The sequence below is a fragment of the Oncorhynchus mykiss genome, chromosome 12 (genome assembly GCF_057628025.1).
Source record: "Oncorhynchus mykiss isolate SJ-2025 chromosome 12, ASM5762802v1, whole genome shotgun sequence".
Classification (NCBI taxonomy): domain Eukaryota; kingdom Metazoa; phylum Chordata; class Actinopteri; order Salmoniformes; family Salmonidae; genus Oncorhynchus; species Oncorhynchus mykiss.
Genome location: NC_143033.1, coordinates 13,835,636 through 13,860,806, shown reverse-complemented (window position 1 = coordinate 13,860,806; position 25,171 = coordinate 13,835,636). Strand labels below are relative to the sequence as shown.

General features: G+C 49.3%; 1 protein-coding gene across 4 annotated transcripts in view; it reads left to right on the top strand.

Annotated features, from left to right (window-relative positions):
- Positions 1 to 25,171, top strand: part of LOC110536788 (rab GTPase-activating protein 1) — a 212,942-nt gene that overhangs the window by 163,727 nt on the left and 24,044 nt on the right. For 2 of the 4 annotated variants that reach the window (XR_016484882.1, XR_016484881.1), the window contains 4 exons: positions 1,979 to 2,129; positions 2,484 to 2,609; positions 9,352 to 9,495; positions 23,078 to 23,119. Coding sequence is in view for 2 of the 4 variants with exons in the window: in XM_036936954.2 (XP_036792849.2) it covers positions 2,055 to 2,129; positions 2,484 to 2,609; positions 9,352 to 9,495; positions 23,078 to 23,119 (387 nt within the window). In the remaining 2 variants the exon portion in view is untranslated. The remainder of the gene's footprint in view (positions 1 to 1,978; positions 2,130 to 2,483; positions 2,610 to 9,351; positions 9,496 to 23,077; positions 23,120 to 25,171) is intronic. The other 2 variants (XM_036936954.2, XM_036936955.2) reach the window with 1 other exon arrangement.

Genomic DNA, 25,171 nt, shown 5'->3' with positions numbered 1-25,171 from the left:
GAGTAGTGAGCACTTCACCGTTGAGTCGACAGACAAGTTGCATTTTGGCTCAGATACTAATTAGGCAGTTGGGTCAATGGGCTAACACCACACATCCAAACATGATAAACTGAGGCCCAGTTCCCATAATGATTCAACTGAGGCAATGTTTGTGTTTGAGTCTACTGGCCGGGCGGTCTCTATCCATCAAGGAGGACTGAGCAAGCAGCAGTGCTTTGGTTTCGGTGACTGGTTTCACTCTCGATTCCCTGTGACTGGTTTCACTCTCGATTCCCTGTGACTGGTTTCACTCTCGATTCCCTGTGACTGGTTTCACTCTCGATTCCCTGTGACTGGTTTCACTCTCGATTCCCTGTGACTGGTTTCACTCTCGATTCCCTGTGACTGGTTTCACTCTCGATTCCCTGTGACTGGTTTCACTCTCGATTCCCTGTGACTGGTTTCACTCTCGATTCCCTGTGACTGGTTTCACTCTCGATTCCCTGTGACTGGTTTCACTCTCGATTCCCTGTGACTGGTTTCACTCTCGATTCCCTGTGACTGGTTTCACTCTCGATTCCCTGTGACTGGTTTCACTCTCGATTCCCTGTGACTGGTTTCACTCTCGATTCCCTGTGACTGGTTTCACTCTCGATTCCCTGTGACTGGTTTCACTCTCGATTCCCTGTGACTGGTTTCACTCTCGATTCCCTGTGACTGGTTTCACTCTCGATTCCCTGTGACTGGTTTCACTCTCGATTCCCTGTGACTGGTTTTACTCTCGATTCCCTGTGACTGGTTTCACTCTCGATTCCCTGTGACTGGTTTCACTCTCGATTCCCTGTGACTGGGAGAAAGGTTTGTGGCTATCTAAGTTATTGTTTTTTTATTTTACACCTTTATTTAACTAGGCAAGTCAGTTAAGAACATATTCTTATTTACAATGACGGCCTAGGAACAGTGGGTTAACTGCCTTGTTCAGGGGAACAGTGGGTTAACTGCCTTGTTCAGGGGAACAGTGGGTTAACTGCCTTGTTCAGGGGAACAGTGGGTTAACTGCCTTGTTCAGGGGAACAGTGGGTTAACTGCCTTGTTCAGGGGAACAGTGGGTTAACTGCCTTGTTCAGGGGAACAGTGGGTTAACTGCCTTGTTCAGGGGAACAGTGGGTTAACTGCCTTGTTCAGGGGAACAGTGGGTTAACTGCCTTGTTCAGGGGAACAGTGGGTTAACTGCCTTGTTCAGGGGAACAGTGGGTTAACTGCCTTGTTCAGGGGAACAGTGGGTTAACTGCCTTGTTCAGGGGAACAGTGGGTTAACTGCCTTGTTCAGGGGAACAGTGGGTTAACTGCCTTGTTCAGGGGCAGAACAAAATATTTTTAACTTGTCGGCAATCTTGCAACCTTTCTTTACTAGTCCAACGCTCTAAACACTACCTGCCGCCCCATATATTCCTCTGATGTCATGAATAATTTATCCTTTTCAAACAATAACCCCAGGTACTTCTCAATAATTCATCAACTGTCTCTCTCATCTCTCTCTCTCCCCCTCTCTGTGTGTGTGTGTGTGTGTGTGTGTGTGTGTGTGTGTGTGTGTGTGTGTGTGTGTGTGTGTGTGTGTGTGTGTGTGTGTGTGTGTGTGTGTGTGTGTGTGTGTGTGTGTGTGTGTGTGTGTAAGGGAGTGATCCATATCAATGAACTCCCTGAACTGTTAATGGGGAGAGAGTAATTCTCACTCTGTTGAAGGAGAGTTGTACTGTGGGTTAGTATTGTGCAGACAGTGACAACACCAGGGTTATGGGTTTGATTCCTGCACGGGTGACATTCTAAGTGTGTCACAGTCAATACTGACAGTTCTGGAAGACACTTTAAATAAAAGCGTCTGATAAATGACCATGTTGTTATTATTTTATTATAACTCTGAGAATGTACTTTACAGTAGCGCTAACATCTGCTCTCTCTTTCTGTCTCTAACATCTGCTCTCTCTCCTCTTCTCTCCAGGCCTACTCAGTGTATGATGAGGAGATTGGTTATTTTCTGTCTCTAACATTGAGTCTCTCTCTTCTCTTCTCCCCAGGCCTACTCAGTGTATGATGAGGAGATTGGTTACTGCCAGGGACAGTCTTTCCTGGCCGCTGTGCTGCTGCTGCACGTGAGTTACAGATGACCAACGCTGAGAGATGATGTAGACATGCTCTGTCTGTCTCTCTCTGTGTCTCTCTCTGCCTTTCTATCTCTCTCCATGTTTCTCTATCTGTCTCTCTCTGTGTCTCTCTCTCCATGTCTCTCACACACGTTCTCACTTCTCTTTCTGTCTTCACATGCTCAGGGCTGTGATGGAGTGGTCTAAGCTGGAAGAGTTTCAGAGAAGATCTTTCTCTTCCTCTCACCACAGTGCCAGAGCTCTCTGAAGGAAACACGGACACCTGGTGGACAGAACTGAACTGATATACTGTCATCTCTCTCTCTCTCTCTCTGTGTGTCTCTCTCTCTGCCCTGTATGTAGATGCCTGAGGAACAGGCCTTCAGTGTTCTGGTCAAGATCATGTTTGACTACGGACTCAGGGACCTCTTCAAGCAGAACTTTGAGGATCTACACTGCAAGTTCTTCCAGCTGGAGAGACTCATGCAGGTGAAATGCCTTTACCATCTATAACCCCTACAATGCAGTAATAAATAACGCATTAATACTAAAAATAACAAGGTAGAACATAAACATAAGTCCTACCAATAAGAACATGATAATGTAAGTAAGAATACTATATACAGGATCAGTCAGCTTCAGTGCCATATCTACAATAATCCTGGAGTGATAGAGGTAGATAGGTAAGTTGACTAGGCATCAGGATATATGATAAACAGAGTAGCAGCAGTGTACAGTTTATGATGATTGTATGTCAGTATAAATGTATGTGCATATTATGTGTGTGAGCATTTGACTGTTTGTATGTGTTGGAGTAACAGTCTGTGTGTGTGTTGGAGTAACAGTCTGTGTGTGTGTTGGAGTAACAGTCTGTGTGTGTGTGTTGGAGTAACAGTCTGTGTGTGTGTGTTGGAGTAACAGTCTGTGTGTGTGTGTTGGAGTAACAGTCTGTGTGTGTGTGTGTTGGAGTAACAGTCTGCGTGTGTGTGTGTTGGAGTAACAGTCTGCGTGTGTGTGTGTACTGAGTAACAGTCTGTGTGTGTGTGTGTTGGAGTAACAGTATGTGTGTGTGTTGGAGTAACAGTGTGTGTGTGTGTGTGTGTGTGTGTGTGTTGGAGTAACAGTCTGTGTGTGTGTGTGTTGGAGTAACAGTCTGTGTGTGTGTGTGTTGGAGTAACAGTCTGTGTGTGTGTGTTGGAGTAACAGTCTGTGTGTGTGTGTTGGAGTGAAAGTTTGTGTGAGTGTGTAGGGCCCTGTGAGTGTGTAGGACCCTATGAGTGTGTAGGACCCTGTGAGTGTGTAGGACCCTATGAGTGTGCATAGACAGTGCAAAAATAAGAATACAATTCAAGGGTCCACTCAGTCTGTGTAGCCATTTGGTTAGCTATTTATCAGACTTATGACTTGGGGATAGAAGCTGTTCAGGAGACTGTTGGTGTCAGACTTGATGCAGCAGTACCGCTTGCCATGCGGAAGCAGAGAGAACAGTCTATGGCTTAGGTGGCTGGATGGAGTCTTTAAGATTTTCCGGGCCTTCCTTTCACACCTCCTGATATAGAGGTCCTGGATGACAGGGAGCTCGGCCCCGGTGATGTACTGGGCTGTCCGCACCACCCTGTGTAGCGCCATGCGATTGAGGGCGGTGCAGTTGCCACACCAAGCAGTGATGCAGCCAGTCAAGATGCTCTTAGCGGTACAGCTGTAGACCTTTTAATCCCCCTGAGGGATAAGAGGCGCTGTCGCACATTCTTCACGGCTGTGCGCGTGTGTGTGGGACATTTTAAGTTCTTAGTGGACACAGTGGAACTTGAAACACTCAACCTGCTCCACTGCAGGTTTCTCTCTCCCCCCCCCCGTTTCCTGTAGTCCACAATCAGAAACTTGGTCTTACTGAGGTTGAGGGAGAGGATGTTCTTCCACACTGCCAGGTCACTCTCATCATCGCCGGTGATCAGTCCTACCACCATCGTGTCATCAGCAAACTTGATGATGGTGTTGGAGTTGTGAGTGGCCACGCAGTTGTGGGTGAACAGGGAGTACAGGAGGGGACTAAGCACACACCCCTGTGGGGCACCCGTGTTGAGGATCAGCGTGGCGGAGGTGTTGTTGCCTACCTTCACCACCTGGTGTTGGCCCGTCAGGAAATCCAGGATCCAGTTGCAGAGGGAGGTGTTTAGCCTCTCTGGACTTAAACCTAATTATGAAAAGTGTACCATATTACGTATTGGATCATTAACAATACAGTGTTTACACTACCTTGTAGTTTACCAATAAAATGGGCGGATGGTGTAGCAGACATTTTGACACTACCTTGTAGTTTACCAATAAAATGGGCGGATGGTGTAGCAGACATTTTGACACTACCTTGTAGTTTACCAATAAAATGGGCGGATGGTGTAGCAGACATTTATACACTACCGGTCCAAAGTTTTAGAACACATACTCATTGAAGGGTTTTTCTTTATTTTTTACTATTTTCTACATTGTAGAATAATAGTGAAGACATCAGAACTATGAAATAACACATATGGAATCATGTAGAAACCAAAAAAGTGTTAAGCAAATCATAATATATTTTATACTTGAGATTCTTCAACTAGCTTTGCACACTCTTGGCATTCTCTCATCCAGCTTTATGAGGTAGTTTCCTGGATTGCATTTCCATAAACAGGTGTGCCTTTTTAAAAGTAAATTTGTGGAATTTCATTCCTTCCTAATGCGTTTGAGCCAATCATTTATGTTGTGATAAGGGGGGGGGGGGGGGGGGGGGTATAAAGAAATATAGCCCTATTTGGTAAAAGACCAAGTCCATATTATGGCAAGAATAGCTCAAACAATCATAGAGAAACAACAGTCCATCATTATTTAAGACATGAATGTCAGTCAATACGGAAAATTTCAAGAACTTTGAAAGTTTCTTCAAGTGCAGTTGAAACTGATATGATGAAACTGGCTCTCATGAGGACCACCACAGGAATGGGAGAGGATAAACTCATTAGTGACCAGCCTCAGAAATTGCAGCCCAAATAAATGCTTCATAGAGTTCAAGTAACAGACACATCTCAACAACTGTTCAGAGGAGACTGTGTGAATCAGGCCTTCATGGTCGATTGCTGCAAAGAAACCACTACTAAAGGACACCAATAATAAGAAGACTTGCTTAGGCCAAGAAACACAGTCCTTTGGTCTGGAGTCCAAATTGGAGATTTTTGGTTCCAACCGCCGTGTCTTTGTGAGATGCGGTAAGGGTGAACGGATGATCTCCACATGTGTATTTCCCACCATGAAGCATGGAGGAGGAGGTGTTATGGTGTGGGGGTGCTTTGCTGGTGACACTGTCTGAGATTTATTTAGAATTCAGGGCACATTTAACCAGCAAGGCTACCACAGCATTCTGCAGTGATATGCCATCCCATCTGGTTTGCGCTTAGTGGGACTATCATATGTTTTTCAACAGGACAATGACCCAACACAGCTCCAGGCTGTGTAAGGGCTATTTTACGAAGAAGGAGAGTGATGGAGTGCTGCATCAGATGACCTGGGTTTCGCAATCACCCGACCTTAAACAAATTGGGATGGTTTGGAATGAGTCGGACCGCAGAGTGAAGGAAAGGCAGCTAACAAGTGCTCAGCATATGTGGGAACTCCTTCAAGACTGTAGGAAAAGCATTCCAGGTGAAGCTGATTGAGAGAATGCCAAGAGTGTGCAAAGCTGTCATGAAGGCAAAGGGTGGCTACTTTGAAGAATCTCAAATATAAAATATATTTTGATTTGTTTTTACACTTTTTTGGTTACTACATGATTCCATGTGTTATTTCATAGTTTTGATCTCTTCACTATTATTCTACAATGTTGAAAATAGTACAAATAAAGAAAAATCCTTGAATTAGTAGGTGTTCTAAAACTTTTGACCGGTAGTGTGCTTGGTATTTACATCTCAAAAAATCTAAATGAATTTACCACAATTCATTTCAATAGAAAGTTTGCAAAATATAGATAAGATTCTGCAACCATGGAGAGGTAAACACTTGTCTATTTGTGGATAAATCACATTGATTAACTCTCTGGTCCTATCACAGTTTACTTACTTACCAATGGCACTGCCTACTACAGATTTTTAAATCATGTGAGCAAAATATATTTCATTTTATTTGGAATGCTGAGCTGGACAAAATTAAACGTGCCTATTTATATAATGAACATGAGTTTAGGGGGCTAAAATGATTAAATATTAAAGCTTTAAACCTCTCACTAAAAGCTTCACTCATACATAAGTTATACTTAAACCCAAAATGGTTCTCCAGTAGATCATTAAGAAAGGCTCATCCGTTGTTCAAAATGGTCTTTTTACCTTTATGCAGATTACTACTTCTCATTATGACTAATTGAAAATGAAGTTTTGTTTAAAGTATCACCCTTTCTTAACAAGCCATACTAAGCTAGTTACAATTTCAGTTTTATCCTCCAGAAAATATAGAACCAATATTACAACAAATGTCATGGTTAAACTCAAATATACTTATTCATAAAAAAAGTAAATCTTTATGGATTTTCTTATTTAAAAAATATATATATTTATTAATGATATTATGAATAGAAACGGAGGAGGTATGTCACATATGCAGTTATCGAAAATATATGGGAATATCTGCTCTTTCCAAACTTACAACTGATTGCAACACTACCACAAAAATGGAGGAGGCAAGTGGAAAAAGGAGATGGTAGGGACCTTGTTCGCCTGCTGTATATTAAAGATATTGGCTGAAAGGAACTGGCATAAATTGAAAAATATACCAGTTTCATTTGAGGACACAAATGTTGACAGCTGCGTCATACAGGTTGCAAAATAAATGGGAAGAGATTTCCGATGTACCGATTCCATGGCACATGGTTTATGAACTGGTACAAAAAACTACAATTGATTCAATACTTTTTTCAATTTAAATTATTATATACAATTCTTGTCACCAACAGAATATTATATATATGGGGCATACAACAATGTCAGCTCTGTAGATTTAGTTGCGAAGAGATGGAATCAATAGATCACCGGCAACCAGAAATATATAAATGATATTTAAATGAATCACAGGCAACCAGAAATATATTAATAAATCACCGGCAACCAGAAATATATAAATGATATTTAAATGAATCACAGGCAACCAGAAATATATTAATAAATCACAGGCAACCAGAAATATATTAATAAATCACCGGCAACCAGAAATATATAAATAAATCACAGGCAACCAGAAATATATAAATAAATCACAGGCAACCAGAAATATATAAATAAATCACAGGCAACCAGAAATATATAAATAAATCACAGGCAACCAGAAATATATAAATAAATCACAGGCAACCAGAAATATATAAATAAATCACAGGCAACCAGAAATATATAAATAAATCACAGGCAACCAGAAATATATAAATAAATCACAGGCAACCAGAAATATATTAATAAATCACAGGCAACCAGAAATATATAAATAAATCACAGGCAACCAGAAATATATAAATAAATCACAGGCAACCAGAAATATCACAGGCAACCAGAAATATATAAATAAATCACAGGCAACCAGAAATATATAAATAAATCACAGGCAACCAGAAATATATAAATAAATCACAGGCAACCAGAAATATATAAATAAATCACAGGCAACCAGAAATATATAAATAAATCACAGGCAACCAGAAATATATAAATAAATCACAGGCAACCAGAAATATATTAATAAATCACAGGCAACCAGAAATATATAAATAAATCACAGGCAACCAGAAATATATAAATAAATCACAGGCAACCAGAAATATATAAATAAATCACAGGCAACCAGAAATACATAAATAAATCACAGGCAACCAGAAAAGCAGCCTCTGGATGTAAGTTTTTCTGCTTGGTTAAAGCAGGGTACAGTTAAGTGACAGTTATTTTTTATTTTTTTGTTAGAAATAGCCAAATGTGTATTTCTATACAATAACCAGAGCATTATTAGTTGAATTATTAGTGTGAAGCCATTATTGGAGATGAATACCCCCTTATGGCCGGTGCGGTGGCTACGGGAGGAGGAAAGGTTATTTGAGGGAGGAAGTCAGGCCCACGAGGAAGAGTCTTGGTTAGACGAGGGAGCGTTATATTTTTTTGACCGCACTTGCATGTGTAGAGTGTGTAGAGCATGAGCATGAGAGCATGTGTAGAGTAAACTCTTGAATTTACTGCAAACAATAGCCTTCATTTATTGCCTTATAAGGTATTATAATTAGAGGGATTATAAGGAACATATTAGTTTTCCCGACTTCCTCGTGGGTCGGAAAGTCTGTACGTTTTTTTATGCTTGAACGAAGAAGCATCCTTTTGTTTGTAAACTTGCAATCCGAAGTGCCACACTGCCGACATCTCTACAGACGTACAGTAAAGCCTGAGGCGAGTGTGTGTCTGAAATAGCCTCTCTCTCGCCAGGGCAGTGGTCACATTTACTGGATGGAATAGAGAAAATATTCCATAACATTCTTGTCCTGCGGTTGAATGTATACAACAGTCACAATAACCACTGAAAAGTCTCTCGGGAGGTAGAAGGGTCGGCATTTGACCATCAGGTATTCCAAGACGGGTGAACAATAGGTCAACATTTCCACCGTGCTTGAGTCAGCACACCAGTTGTTGATGAAAAAGCAATCCCCCCCTTCCTGGATTTCCCCCACTGTCCTGTCGGCATGGTGAATGGAGAATCCATCGAGTTGGATAGCCATGGGGGGTATCTTGTCCGAAAGCCGTGTTTTAGAAAAGCTGAGAATATTGCAGTTTCGAGAGTCCTGTTGGTAGCAAGAATGTAGGGAAGAGGTGGCCGGTTCTCTCTTCGCCTTAATCTTGCCAGGATCGCCCCTCGCTTGCATGTACCGTCGGTGTTTCCACTTGGGTAGCCCCAAAATTGGGTCGGAATTACAGAGATCCCAGGGCAGATAATTCCGGCTTCAACTTCGACATAAAGTAAGTAACTGTAAGTAACTGCCGATCTGATGTTCTAAAGTTCTTCTCGGTTGTAAGAAAGGATAGAGGATACATTTAGACAAAATTAAGTACAAATAAATTACTAAATGCAACACGGAGGACATTCAATACAGAGGCATCTTCACATCTTCCGTGTGTGTGCTTGTGTCCTGCTGTTGTTCATGGCTGTGATATAACTGTTTCTCTGTATCATTTTCTAACAGGAATACATCCCAGACCTGTATAACCACTTCCTGAACGTGGGTCTGGAGGCTCATATGTACGCCTCTCAGTGGTTCCTCACGCTCTTCACAGCCAAGTTCCCCCTCTACATGGTGTTCCACATCATAGACCTGCTACTCTGTGAGGTATCCATCTCCCTAACCCCTATACCCTAACCCTACACCCCCACCCCTAACCCTATACCCTCACCCCTATACCCTAACCCTATACCCTCACCCCTAGCCGCTATACCCTCACCCCTATAACCTAACCCTACACCCTAACCCTACACCCTCACCCCTATAACCTAACCCTACACCCCTAACCCTACACCCTCACCCCTATACCCTCACCCCTAACCCTACACCCTCACCCCTAACCCTATACCCTCACCCCTATACCCTCACCCCTAACCCTACACCCTCACCCCTAACCCTACACCCCCACCCCTAACCCTATACCCTCACCCCTAACAATATACCTTAACCCTATACCCTCACCTCTAACCCTTAAACCCTCACCTCTAACCCTTAAACCCTCACCTCTAACCCTATACCCTCACCCCAAAACCCTTTACCCTGACCCCTAACCCCTTACCCTCACCCCCTAACCCCTATACCCTCTCCCTAACCCCTATACCCTCTCCATAACCCCTATACCCTCTCCATAACCCCTATACCCTCTCCATAACCCCTATACCCTATACCCTCTCCCTAACCCCTATACCCTCTCCCTAACCCCTATACCCTCTCCATAACCCCTATACCCTCTCCCTAACCCCTATACCCTCTCCCTAACCCCTATACCCTCTCCCTAACCCCTATACCCTCTCCCTAACCCCTATACCCTACCCTCTCCTTAACCCCTATACCCTACCCTCTCCTTAACCCCTATACCCTATACCCACTCCCTAACCCCTATACCCTCTCCCTAACCCCTATACCCTCTCCCTACACCCCTAACCCCTATACCCTAACCCCACACCCTCACCCCTATACCCTAACCCTATACCCTCACCCCTAACCCTATACCCTCACCCCTAACCCTATACCCTCACCCCTATACCCTAACCCCTAACCCTACACCCTCACCCCTATAACCTAACCCTACACCCCTAACCCTACACCCTCACCCCTATACCCTCACCCCTAACCCTACACCCTCACCCCTAACCCTACACCCCCACCCCTAACCCTACACCCCAACCCTATACCCTCACCCCTAACAATATACCTTAACCCTATACCCTCACCTCTAACCCTTAAACCCTCACCTCTAACCCTTAAACCCTCACCTCTAACCCTATACCCTCACCCCAAAACCCTTTACCCTGACCCCTAACCCCTTACCCCCTAACCCCTATACCCTCTCCCTAACCCCTATACCCTCTCCATAACCCCTATACCCTATACCCTCTCCATAACCCCTATACCCTATACCCTCTCCCTAACCCCTATACCCTCTCCCTAACCCCTATACCCTCTCCCTAACCCTACACCCCTAACCCTACACCCTAACCCCTAACCCTATACCCTCACCCCTATACCCTCACCCCTAACCCTATACCCTCACCCCTAACCCTATACCCTCACCCCTATATCCTCACCCCTAACCCTATACCCTCACCCCTAACCCTACACCCTCACCCCTAACCCTATACCCTCACCCCTAACCCTATACCCTCACCCCTATAACCTAACCCTACACCCCTAACCCTACACCCTCACCCCTATACCCTCACCCCTAACCCTATACCCTCACCCCTATACCCTCACCCCTAACCCTACACCCTCACCCCTAACCCTACACCCCCACCCCTAAGCCTACACCCCGACCCTATACCCTCACCCCTAACAATATACCTTAACCCTATACCCTCACCTCTAACCCTTAAACCCTCACCCCTATACCCTCACCCCTAACCCTACACCCTCACCCCTAACCCTACACCCTCACCCTTATACCCTCACCCCTATACCCTCATCCCTAACAATATACCTTAACCCTATACCCTCACCCCTAACCCTATACCCTCACCCCTATACCCTCACCCCTAACCCTACACCCTCACCCCTAACCCTACACCCTTACCCCTATACCCTCACCCTCACCCCTATACCCTCACCCCTAACCCTACACCCTCACCCCTAACCCTACACCCTCACCCCTATACCCTCACCCCTATACCCTATACCCTCTCCCTAACCCCTATACCCTCTCCCTAACCCCTATACCCTCTCCCTAACCCTACACCCCTAACCCTACACCCTAACCCCTAACCCTATACCCTCACCCCTATACCCTCACCCCTAACCCTATACCCTCACCCCTAACCCTATACCCTCACCCCTATATCCTCACCCCTAACCCTATACCCTCACCCCTAACCCTACACCCTCACCCCTAACCCTATACCCTCACCCCTAACCCTATACCCTCACCCCTATAACCTAACCCTACACCCCTAACCCTACACCCTCACCCCTATACCCTCACCCCTAACCCTATACCCTCACCCCTATACCCTCACCCCTAACCCTACACCCTCACCCCTAACCCTACACCCCCACCCCTAAGCCTACACCCCAACCCTATACCCTCACCCCTAACAATATACCTTAACCCTATACCCTCACCTCTAACCCTTAAACCCTCACCCCTATACCCTCACCCCTAACCCTACACCCTCACCCCTAACCCTACACCCTCACCCTTATACCCTCACCCCTATACCCTCATCCCTAACAATATACCTTAACCCTATACCCTCAACCCTAACCCTATACCCTCACCCCTATACCCTCACCCCTAACCCTAACCCTACACCCTCACCCCTAACCCTATACCCTCACCCTCACCCCTATACCCTCACCCCTATACCCTCACCCCTAACCCTACACCCTCACCCCTAACCCTACACCCTCACCCCTATACCCTCACCCCTATACCCTCATCCCTAACCCTACACCCTCACCCCTAACCCTACACCCTCACCCCGAAACCCTATACCCTAACCCCTATACCCTCGCCCCTAACCTCTATACCCTCTCCCTCACCCCCTAACCCCTAACCCCTTACCCTCACCCCCTAACCCCTATACCCTCTCCCTCACCCCCTAACCCCTATACCCACTCCCTAACCCCTATACCCTCTCCCTAACCCCTATACCCTCTCCCTAACTCCTTACCCTCACCTCCTAACCCATATACCCTCTCCCTCACCCCCTAACCCCTATACCCACTAACACCTATACCCCCTCCCTAACCCCTATACCCACTCCCTAACCCCTATACCCTCTCCCTAACCCCTATACCCTCTCCCTAACCCCTATACCCTCTCCCTAACCCCTATACCCTCTCCCTAACCCCTATACCATATACCCTCTCCCTAACCCCTATACCCTATACGCTCTCCCTAACCCCTATACCCTCTCCCTAACCCCTATACCCTCTCCCTAACCCCTATACCATATACCCTCTCCCTAACCCCTATACCCTATACCCTCTCCCTAACCCCTATAACCTCTCCCTAACCCCTATAACCCCTATACCCTCTCCCTAACCCCTATACCCTCTTCCTAACCCATATACCCTCTCCCTAACCCCTATACCCTCACCCCTCTCCGTAACCCTATACCCTCACCCCTCTCCCTAACCCTTTCTGGCTTTCTACCCTCACTTCCTGTCTCCACGGCTTTCTACCCTCACTTCCTGTCTCCACGGCTCTCTACCCTCACTTCCTGTCTCCACGGCTTTCTACCCTCACTTCCTGTCTCCACAGCTTTCTACCCTCACTTCCTGTCTCCACGGCTTTCTACCCTCACTTCCTGTCTCCACGGCTTTCTACCCTCACTTCCTGTCTCCACGGCTTTCTACCCTCACTTCCTGTCTCCACGGCTTTCTACCCTCACTTCCTGTCTCCACGGCTTTCTACCCTCACTTCCTGTCTCCACGGCTTTCTACCCGCACTTTCTTTCTTTCTTTTTGAACTCAAACTCTCTCTCTGTGTCCCCCCAAACCTCTCCCTTCCTTCTACTTTGTGTTTCTCTACCAACCCTCTCCCTCCCTCTACCCTCTCTCTCTCTCTACCAACCCTCTTCCTCCCTCTACCCTCTCTCTCTCTCTACCAACCCTCTCCCTCCCTCTACCGTCTCTCTACCAACCCTCTCACTCCCTCCCTCTACTCTGTGTCTCTCTACCAACCCCCTCCCTCCCTCCCTCTACTCTGTGTCTCTCTACCAACCCCCTCCCTCCCTCTACCGTCTCTCTACCAACCCTCTCACTCCCTCCCTCTACTCTGTCTCCCTACCAACCCTCTCACTCCCTCCCTCTACTCTGTGTCTCTCTACCAACCCTCTCCCTCCCTCCCTCTACTCTGTGTCTCTCTACCAACCCCCTCCCTCCCTCTACCGTCTCTCTACCAACCCTCTCACTCCCTCCCTCTACTCTGTCTCTCTACCAACCCTCTCCCTCCCTCTACTCTGTCTCTCTATCAACCCTCTCCCTCCCTCCCTCTACTCTGTGTCTCTCTACCAACCCTCTCCCTCCCTCCCTCTACTCTGTGTCTCTCTACCAACCCTCTCCCTCCCTCTACTCTGTCTCTCTACCAACCCTCTCCCTCCCTCACTCTACTCTGTGTCTCTCTAGCAACCCTCACCCTCCCTCCCTCTACTCTGTCTCTCTACCAACCCTCTCCCTCCCTCTACCCTCTCTCTCTCTCTACCAACCCTCTCCCTCCCTCTACCGTCTCTCTACCAACCCTCTCCCTCCCTCCCTCTACTCTGTCTCTCTACCAACCCTCTCCCTCCCTCTACTCTGTCTCTCTACCAACCCTCTCCCTCCCTCCCTCTACTCTGTGTCTCTCTACTAACACTCTCCCTCCCTCTACTCTGTGTCTCTCTACCAACCCTCTCCCTCCCTCTACCCTCTCTCTCTCTCTACCAACCCTCTCCCTCCCTCTACCGTCTCTCTACCAACCCTCTCCCTCCCTCCCTCTACTCTGTCTCTCTACCAACCCTCTCCCTCCCTCTACTCTGTCTCTCTACCAACCCTCTCCCTCCCTCTACTCTGTCTCTCTACCAACCCTCTCCCTCCCTCCCTCTACTCTGTGTCTCTCTACTAACACTCTCCCTCCCTCTACTCTGTGTCTCTCTACCAACCCTCTCCCTCCCTCTACCCTCTCTCTCTCTCTACCAACCCTCTCCCTCCCTCCCTCTACTCTGTGTCTCTCTACCAACCCTCTCCCTCCCTCTACTCTGTCTCTCTACCAACCCTCTCCCTCCCTCACTCTACTCTGTGTCTCTCTAGCAACCCTCACCCTCCCTCCCTCTACTCTGTGTCTCTCTACCAACCCTCTCCCTCCCTCTACCCTCTCTCTCTCTCTCTACCAACCCTCTCCCTCCCTCTACCGTCTCTCTACCAACCCTCTCCCTCCCTCCCTCTACTCTGTCTCTCTACCAACCCTCTCCCTCCCTCTACTCTGTCTCTCTACCAACCCTCTCCCTCCCTCCCTCTACTCTGTGTCTCTCTACTAACACTCTCCCTCCCTCTACTCTGTGTCTCTCTACCAACCCTCTCCCTCCCTCTACCCTCTCTCTCTCTCTACCAACCCTCTCCCTCCCTCTACCCTCTCTCTCTCTCTCTACCAACCCTCTCCCTCCCTCTACCGTCTCTCTACCAACCCTCTCCCTCCCTCCCTCTACTCTGTCTCTCTACCAACCCTCTCCCTCCCTCTACTCTGTCTCTCTACCAACCCTCTCCCTCCCTCCCTCTACTCTGTGTCTCTCTACTAACACTCTCCCTCCCTCTACTCTGTGTCTCTCTACCAACCCTCTCCCTCCCTCTACCCTCTCTCTCTCTCTACCAACCCTCCCCCTCCCTCCCTCTACTCTGTCTCTCTACCAACCCTCTCCCTCCCTCTACTCTGTCTCTCTACCAACCCTCTCCCTCCCTCCCTCTACTCTGTGTCTCTCTACTAACACTCTCCCTCCCTCTACTCTGTGTCTCTCTACCAACCCTCTCCCTCCCTCTACCGTCTCTCTACCAACCCTCTTCCTCCCTCCCTCTACTCTGCGTCTCTCTAGCAACCCTCTTCCTCCCTCACTCTACTCTGTGTCTCTCTACCAACCCTCTCCCTCCCTCACTCTACTCTGTGTCTCTCTACCAACCCTCTCCCTCCCTCACTCTACTCTGTGTCTCTCTACCAACCCTCTCCCTCCCTCACTCTACTCTGTGTCTCTCTACCAACCCTCTCCCTCCCTCCCTCTACTCTGTGTCTCTCTACCAACCCCCTCCCTCCCTCTACCGTCTCTCTACCAACCCTCTCACTCCCTCCCTCTACTCTGTCTCTCTACCAACCCTCTCCCTCTCTCTACTCTGTCTCTCTACCAACCCTCTCCCTCCCTCCCTCTACTCTGTGTCTCTCTACCAACCCTCTCCCTCCCTCCCTCTACTCTGTGTCTCTCTACCAACCCTCTCCCTCCCTCACTCTACTCTGTGTCTCTCTAGCAACCCTCACCCTCCCTCCCTCTACTCTGTCTCTCTACCAACCCTCTCCCTCCCTCTACCCTCTCTCTCTCTCTACCAACCCTCTCCCTCCCTCTACTCTGTCTCTCTACCAACCCTCTCCCTCCCTCCCTCTACTCTGTGTCTCTCTACTAACACTCTCCCTCCCTCTACTCTGTGTCTCTCTACCAACCCTCTCCCTCCCTCTACCGTCTCTCTACCAACCCTCTTCCTCCCTCCCTCTACTCTGCGTCTCTCTAGCAACCCTCTTCCTCCCTCACTCTACTCTGTGTCTCTCTACCAACCCTCTCCCTCCCTCACTCTACTCTGTGTCTCTCTACCAACCCTCTCCCTCCCTCACTCTACTCTGTGTCTCTCTACCAACCCTCTCCCTCCCTCACTCTACTCTGTGTCTCTCTACCAACCCTCTCCCTCCCTCCCTCTACTCTGTGTCTCTCTACCAACCCCCTCCCTCCCTCTACCGTCTCTCTACCAACCCTCTCACTCCCTCCCTCTACTCTGTCTCTCTACCAACCCTCTCCCTCCCTCTACTCTGTCTCTCTACCAACCCTCTCCCTCCCTCCCTCTACTCTGTGTCTCTCTACCAACCCTCTCCCTCCCTCCCTCTACTCTGTGTCTCTCTACCAACCCTCTCCCTCCCTCACTCTACTCTGTGTCTCTCTAGCAACCCTCACCCTCCCTCCCTCTACTCTGTCTCTCTACCAACCCTCTCCCTCCCTCTACCCTCTCTCTCTCTCTACCAACCCTCTCCCTCCCTCTACCGTCTCTCTACCAACCCTCTCCCTCCCTCCCTCCCTCTACTCTGTCTCGCTACCAACCCTCTCCCTCCCTCTACTCTGTCTCTCTACCAACCCTCTCCCTCCCTCCCTCTACTCTGTGTCTCTCTACTAACACTCTCCCTCCCTCTACTCTGTGTCTCTCTACCAACCCTCTCCCTCCCTCTACCCTCTCTCTCTCTCTACCAACCCTCTCCCTCCCTCTACCGTCTCTCTACCAACCCTCTCCCTCCCTCCCTCTACTCTGTCTCTCTACCAACCCTCTCCCTCCCTCTACTCTGTCTCTCTACCAACCCTCTCCCTCCCTCTACTCTGTCTCTCTACCAACCCTCTCCCTCCCTCCCTCTACTCTGTGTCTCTCTACTAACACTCTCCCTCCCTCTACTCTGTGTCTCTCTACCAACCCTCTCCCTCCCTCTACCCTCTCTCTCTCTCTACCAACCCTCTCCCTCCCTCCCTCTACTCTGTGTCTCTCTACCAACCCTCTCCCTCCCTCTACTCTGTCTCTCTACCAACCCTCTCCCTCCCTCACTCTACTCTGTGTCTCTCTAGCAACCCTCACCCTCCCTCCCTCTACTCTGTGTCTCTCTACCAACCCTCTCCCTCCCTCTACCCTCTCTCTCTCTCTCTACCAACCCTCTCCCTCCCTCTACCGTCTCTCTACCAACCCTCTCCCTCCCTCCCTCTACTCTGTCTCTCTACCAACCCTCTCCCTCCCTCTACTCTGTCTCTCTACCAACCCTCTCCCTCCCTCCCTCTACTCTGTGTCTCTCTACTAACACTCTCCCTCCCTCTACTCTGTGTCTCTCTACCAACCCTCTCCCTCCCTCTACCCTCTCTCTCTCTCTACCAACCCTCTCCCTCCCTCTACCGTCTCTCTACCAACCCTCCCCCTCCTTCCCTCTACTCTGTGTCTCTCTAGCAACCCTCACCCTCCCTCCCTCTACTCTGTCTCTCTACCAACCCTCTCCCTCCCTCTACCCTCTCTCTCTCTCTACCAACCCTCTCCCTCCCTCTACCGTCTCTCTACCAACCCTCTCCCTCCCTCCCTCTACTCTGTCTCTCTACCAACCCTCTCCCTCCCTCTACTCTGTCTCTCTACCAACCCTCTCCCTCCCTCCCTCTACTCTGTGTCTCTCTACTAACACTCTCCCTCCCTCTACTCTGTGTCTCTCTACCAACCCTCTCCCTCCCTCTACCCTCTCTCTCTCTCTACCAACCCTCTCCCTCCCTCTACCGTCTCTCTACCAACCCTCTCCCTCCCTCCCTCTACTCTGTCTCTCTACCAACCCTCTCCCTCCCTCTACTCTGTCTCTCTACCAACCCTCTCCCTCCCTCTACTCTGTCTCTCTACCAACCCTCTCCCTCCCTCCCTCTACTCTGTGTCTCTCTACTAACACTCTCCCTCCCTCTACTCTGTGTCTCTCTACCAACCCTCTCCCTCCCTCTACCCTCTCTCTCTCTCTACCAACCCTCTCCCTCCCTCCCTCTACTCTGTGTCTCTCTACCAACCCTCTCCCTCCCTCTACTCTGTCTCTCTACCAACCCTCTCCCTCCCTCACTCTACTCTGTGTCTCTCTAGCAACCCTCACCCTCCCTCCCTCTACTCTGTGTCTCTCTACCAACCCTCTCCCTCCCTCTACCCTCTCTCTCTCTCTCTACCAACCCTCTCCCTCCCTCTACCGTCTCTCTACCAACCCTCTCCCTCCCTCCCTCTACTCTGTCTCTCTACCAACCCTCTCCCTCCCTCTACTCTGTCTCTCTACCAACCCTCTCCCTCCCTCCCTCTACTCTGTGTCTCTCTACTAACACTCTCCCTCCCTCTACTCTGTGTCTCTCTACCAACCCTCTCCCTCCCTCTACCCTCTCTCTCTCTCTACCAACCCTCTCCCTCCCTCTACCGTCTCTCTACCAACCCTCCCCCTCCCTCCCTCTACTCTGTCTCTCTACCAACCCTCTCCCTCCCTCTACTCTGTCTCTCTACCAACCCTCTCCCTCCCTCCCTCTACTCTGTGTCTCTCTACCAACCCTCTCCCTCCCTCTACCCTCTCTCTCTCTCTACCAACCCTCTCCCTCCCTCTACCGTCTCTCTACCAACCCTCTTCCTCCCTCCCTCTACTCTGTGTCTCTCTAGCAACCCCCTCCCTCCCTCTACCGTCTCTCTAGCAACCCTCTTCCTCCCTCACTCTACTCTGTGTCTCTCTACCAACCCTCTCCCTCCCTCACTCTACTCTGTGTCTCTCTACCAACCCTCTCCCTCCCTCACTCTACTCTGTGTCTCTCTACCAACCCTCTCCCTCCCTCACTCTACTCTGTGTCTCTCTACCAACCCTCTCCCTCCTTCCCTCTACTCTGTGTCACTCTACCAACCCTCTCCCTCCCTCTACCGTCTCTCTACCAACCCTCTTCCTCCCTCACTCTACTCTGTGTCTCTCTACCAACCCTCTCCCTCCCTCACTCTACTCTGTGTCTCTCTACCAACCCTCTCCCTCCCTCACTCTACTCTGTCTCTCTACCAACCCTCTCCCTCCCTCACTCTACTCTGTGTCTCTCTACCAACCCTCTCCCTCCCTTCCTCTACCGTCTCTCTACCAACCCTCTTCCTCCCTCCCTCTACTCTGTGTCTCTCTAGCAACCCCCTCCCTCCCTCTACCGTCTCTCTAGCAACCCTCTCCCTCCCTCACTCTACTCTGTGTCTCTCTACCAACCCTCTCCCTCCCTCACTCTACTCTGTGTCTCTCTACCAACCCTCTCCCTCCCTCTACTCTGTGTCTCTCTACCAACCCTCTCCCTCCCTCACTCTACTCTGTGTCTCTCTACCAACCCTCTCCCTCCCTCTACTCTGTGTCTCTCTACCAACCCTCTCCCTCCCTCACTCTACTCTGTGTCTCTCTACCAACCCTCTCCCTCCCTCACTCTACTCTGTGTCTCTCTACCAACCCTCTTTCTCCCTCCCTCTACCGTCTCTCTACCAACCCTCTCCCTCCCTCTACTCTGTCTCTCTACCAACCCTCTCCCTCCCTCCCTCTACTCTGTGTCTCTCTACCAACCCTCTCCCTCCCTCACTCTACTCTGTGTCTCTCTACCAACCCTCTCCCTCCCTCAATCTACTCTGTGTCTCTCTACCAACCCTCTCCCTCCCTCCCTCTACTCTGTGTCTCTCTACCAACCCTCTCCCTCCCTCACTCTACTCTGTGTCTCTCTACCAACCCTCTCCCTCCCTCACTCTACTCTGTGTCTCTCTACCAACCCTCTCCCTCACTCTACTCTGTGTCTCTCTACCAACCCTCTCCCTCCCTCACTCTACTCTGTGTCTCTCTACCAACCCTCTCCCTCCCTCACTCTACTCTGTGTCTCTCTACCAACCCTCTCCCTCCCTCACTCTACTCTGTGTCTCTCTAGCAACCCTCACCCTCCCTCCCTCTACTCTGTGTCTCTCTACCAACCCTCTTCCTCCCTCCCTCTACTCTGTGTCTCTACCAACCCTCTCTCTCCCTCCCTCTACTCTGTGTCTCTCTACCAACCCTCTCCCTCCCTCTACTCTGTGTCTCTCTACCAACCCTCTCCCTCCCTCCCTCTACTCTGTGTCTCTCTTCCAACCCTCTCCCTCCCTCACTCTACTCTGTGTCTCTCTACCAACCCTCTCCCTCCCTCCCTCTACTCTGTGTCTCTCTACTAACACTCTCCCTCCCTCTACTCTGTGTCTCTCTACCAACCCTCTCCCTCCCTCTACCCTCTCTCTCTCTCTACCAACCCTCTCCCTCCCTCTACCGTCTCTCTACCAACCCTCTTCCTCCCTCCCTCTACTCTGTGTCTCTCTAGCAACCCCCTCCCTCCCTCTACCGTCTCTCTAGCAACCCTCTTCCTCCCTCACTCTACTCTGTGTCTCTCTACCAACCCTCTCCCTCCCTCACTCTACTCTGTGTCTCTCTACCAACCCTCTCCCTCCCTCACTCTACTCTGTGTCTCTCTATCAACCCTCTCCCTCCCTCACTCTACTCTGTCTCTCTACCAACCATCTCCCTCCCTCCCTCTACTCTGTGTCTCTCTACCAACCCTCTCCCTCCCTCTACCGTCTCTCTACCAACCCTCTTCCTCCCTCCGTCTACTCTGTCTCTCTACCAACCCTCTCCCTCCCTCTACCGTCTCTCTACCAACCCTCTCCCTCCCTCTACTCTGTGTCTCTCTACCAACCCTCTCCCTCCCTCACTCTACTCTGTGTCTCTCTACCAACCCTCTCCCTCCCTCACTCTACTCTGTGTCTCTCTACCAACCCTCTTTCTCCCTCCCTCTACCGTCTCTCTACCAACCCTCTCCCTCCCTCTACTCTGTCTCTCTACCAACCCTCTCCCTCCCTCCCTCTACTCTGTGTCTCTCTACCAACCCTCTCCCTCCCTCACTCTACTCTGTGTCTCTCTACCAACCCTCTCCCTCCCTCAATCTACTCTGTGTCTCTCTACCAACCCTCTCCCTCCCTCCCTCTACTCTGTGTCTCTCTACCAACCCTCTCCCTCCCTCACTCTACTCTGTGTCTCTCTACCAACCCTCTCCCTCCCTCACTCTACTCTGTGTCTCTCTACCAACCCTCTCCCTCACTCTACTCTGTGTCTCTCTACCAACCCTCTCCCTCCCTCACTCTACTCTGTGTCTCTCTACCAACCCTCTCCCTCCCTCACTCTACTCTGTGTCTCTCTACCAACCCTCTCCCTCCCTCACTCTACTCTGTGTCTCTCTAGCAACCCTCACCCTCCCTCCCTCTACTCTGTGTCTCTCTACCAACCCTCTTCCTCCCTCCCTCTACTCTGTGTCTCTACCAACCCTCTCTCTCCCTCCCTCTACTCTGTGTCTCTCTACCAACCCTCTCCCTCCCTCTACTCTGTGTCTCTCTACCAACCCTCTCCCTCCCTCCCTCTACTCTGTGTCTCTCTTCCAACCCTCTCCCTCCCTCACTCTACTCTGTGTCTCTCTACCAACCCTCTCCCTCCCTCCCTCTACTCTGTGTCTCTCTACTAACACTCTCCCTCCCTCTACTCTGTGTCTCTCTACCAACCCTCTCCCTCCCTCTACCCTCTCTCTCTCTCTACCAACCCTCTCCCTCCCTCTACCGTCTCTCTACCAACCCTCTTCCTCCCTCCCTCTACTCTGTGTCTCTCTAGCAACCCCCTCCCTCCCTCTACCGTCTCTCTAGCAACCCTCTTCCTCCCTCACTCTACTCTGTGTCTCTCTACCAACCCTCTCCCTCCCTCACTCTACTCTGTGTCTCTCTACCAACCCTCTCCCTCCCTCACTCTACTCTGTGTCTCTCTATCAACCCTCTCCCTCCCTCACTCTACTCTGTCTCTCTACCAACCATCTCCCTCCCTCCCTCTACTCTGTGTCTCTCTACCAACCCTCTCCCTCCCTCTACCGTCTCTCTACCAACCCTCTTCCTCCCTCCGTCTACTCTGTCTCTCTACCAACCCTCTCCCTCCCTCTACCGTCTCTCTACCAACCCTCTCCCTCCCTCACTCTACTCTGTGTCTCTCTACCAACCCTCTCCCTCCCTCACTCTACTCTGTGTCTCTCTACCAACCCTCTCCCTCCCTCCCTCTACTCTGTGTCTCTCTACTAACACTCTCCCTCCCTCTACTCTGTGTCTCTCTACCAACCCTCTCCCTCCCTCTACCGTCTCTCTACCAACCCTCTTCCTCCCTCCCTCTACTCTGTGTCTCTCTACTAACACTCTCCCTCCCTCTACTCTGTGTCTCTCTACCAACCCTCTCCCTCCCTCACTCTACTCTGTGTCTCTCTACCAACCCTCTCCCTCCCTCACTCTACTCTGTGTCTCTCTACCAACCCTCTCCCTCCCTCACTCTACTCTGTGTCTCTCTACCAACCCTCTTCCTCCCTCCCTCTACTCTGTGTCTCTCTACCAACCCTCTCCCTCCCTCACTCTACTCTGTGTCTCTCTAGCAACCCTCACCCTCCCTCCCTCTACTCTGTGTCTCTCTAGCAACCCCCTCCCTCCCTCTACCGTCTCTCTAGCAACCCTCTTCCTCCCTCACTCTACTCTGTGTCTCTCTACCAACCCTCTCCCTCCCTCCCTCTACTCTGTGTCTCTCTACCAACCCTCTCCCTCCCTCCCTCTACTCTGTGTCTCTCTACCAACCCTCTCCCTCCCTCACTCTACTCTGTGTCTCTCTAGCAACCCTCACCCTCCCTCCCTCTACTCTGTGTCTCTCTACCAACCCTCTCCCTCCCTCTACCCTCTCTCTCTCTCTACCAACCCTCTCCCTCCCTCTACCGTCTCTCTACCAACCCTCTTTCTCCCTCACTCTACTCTGTGTCTCTCTAGCAACCCTCTCCCTTGTTTCTTTCCTGTCTCCCCCATCTCACTGTACTCCCCCTTCAGTAACTCATTGTCTCTGTTTCTCTCTTCTCTGTCTCAGGGCATCAGTGTGATCTTCAACGTGGCTCTGGCTCTCCTGAAGGTAAGTAAGCCACCAGTCTGTGCACACAAACACACACTACATACACACACACTACACACACTACATACACAAACACACACACACACTACATGTACACACACTGCATACACACACACACACACTACATACACAAACACACACACACACTACATGTACACACACTACATACACACACACTACATACACACACACACACACACACACACACACACACACACACACACACACACTACATGTACACACACTGCATACACACACTACATACACACACACACACACACACTACATACACACACACTACATACACACACTACATGTACACATACACACACTACAGACACACACACTACATACACACACACACACACACACACACACACACACACACACACACACACACACACACTACATGTACACACACACTACATGTACACACACACTACCTGTACACACACTGCATACACACACTACATACACACACACATTACATACACACACACTACATACACAATACATGTACACACACACTACATATATACACACACAGTGTATGCACATACACACTACATGCACACACACACACACTTTACACGCACACACACACCACATGCACACAGACACTACATGCACACACACACTACATATAGACACACACACTACATGCACACACACTACATGCACACACACTCACACAAACACTACATGCTCACAGACACTACATGCTCACAGACACTACATGCTCACAGACACTACATGCACACAGACACTACATGCACACACACACTACATGCACACACACACACACACTACACACACTACACACACACACACACACACACACACACACTACACACACACATACATAAACACACACACTACATATATATACACACTACATACAGCAGACGATCTCCTGATATACAGTTGAAGTCAGAAGTTAGGTTGGAGTCATTGAAACTCATTTTTCAACCACTCCACAAATTTCTTGCAAACAAACTATAGTTTTGGCAAGTCGGTTAGGACATCTACTTTGTGCAGGACACAAGTAATTTGTCCAACAATTGTTTACAGACAGATTATTTCACTTATAATTCACTGTATCACAATTCCAGTGGGTCACAAGTTTACATACACTGAGTTGACTGTGGCTTTAAACAGCTTGGAAAATTCCAGAAAAGGATGTCATGGCTTTAGAAACTTCTGATAGGCTAATTGACATAATTTTAGTCAATTAGTGGTGTACCAGTGGGTGTATTTCAAGACCTACCTTCAAACTCTGTGCCTCTTTGCTTGAAATCATTGGAAAATCAAAAGAAATATTGAGACTTCCACAAGTCTGGTTCATCATTGAGAGAAATGTCCAAATGCCTGAAGGTACCACGTTCATCTGTACAAACAATAGTACGCAAGTATAAACACCATGGGACCACGCAGCCGTCATACCGCTCAGGAAGGAGACGTGTTCTGTCTCCTAGAGATGAACGTACTTTGGTGCGAAAAGTGCAAATCAATCCCAGAACAACAGTAAAGGACCTTGTGAAGATGCTGGAGGAAACCGGTACAAAAGTATCTATATCCACAGTAAAACGAGTCCTATATCAACATAACATGAAAGGCCGCTCAGCAAGGAAGAAGCCACTGCTCCAAAACCACCATAAAAAAGCCAGGCTATGGTTTGCAACTGCACATGGGGACAAAGATCGTACTTTTTGGAGAAATGTCCTCTGGTCTGATGAAACAAAAATATAACTTTTTGGCCATAATGACCATCGTTATGTTTGGAGGAAAAAGGGGGAGGCTTGCAAGCCGAAGAATACCATCCCAACCATGAAGCACAGGGGTGGAAGCATCATGTTGTGGGGGTGCTTTGCTGCAGGAGGGACTGGTGCACTTCACAAAATAGATGGCATCATGAGGAAGGAGAATTATGTGGATACATTGAAGCGACATCTCAAGACATGAGTCAGGAAGTTAAAGCTTGGTCACAAATGGGTCTTCCAAATGGACAATGACCCCAAGCATACTTCCAAAGTTGTGGCAAAATGGCTTAAG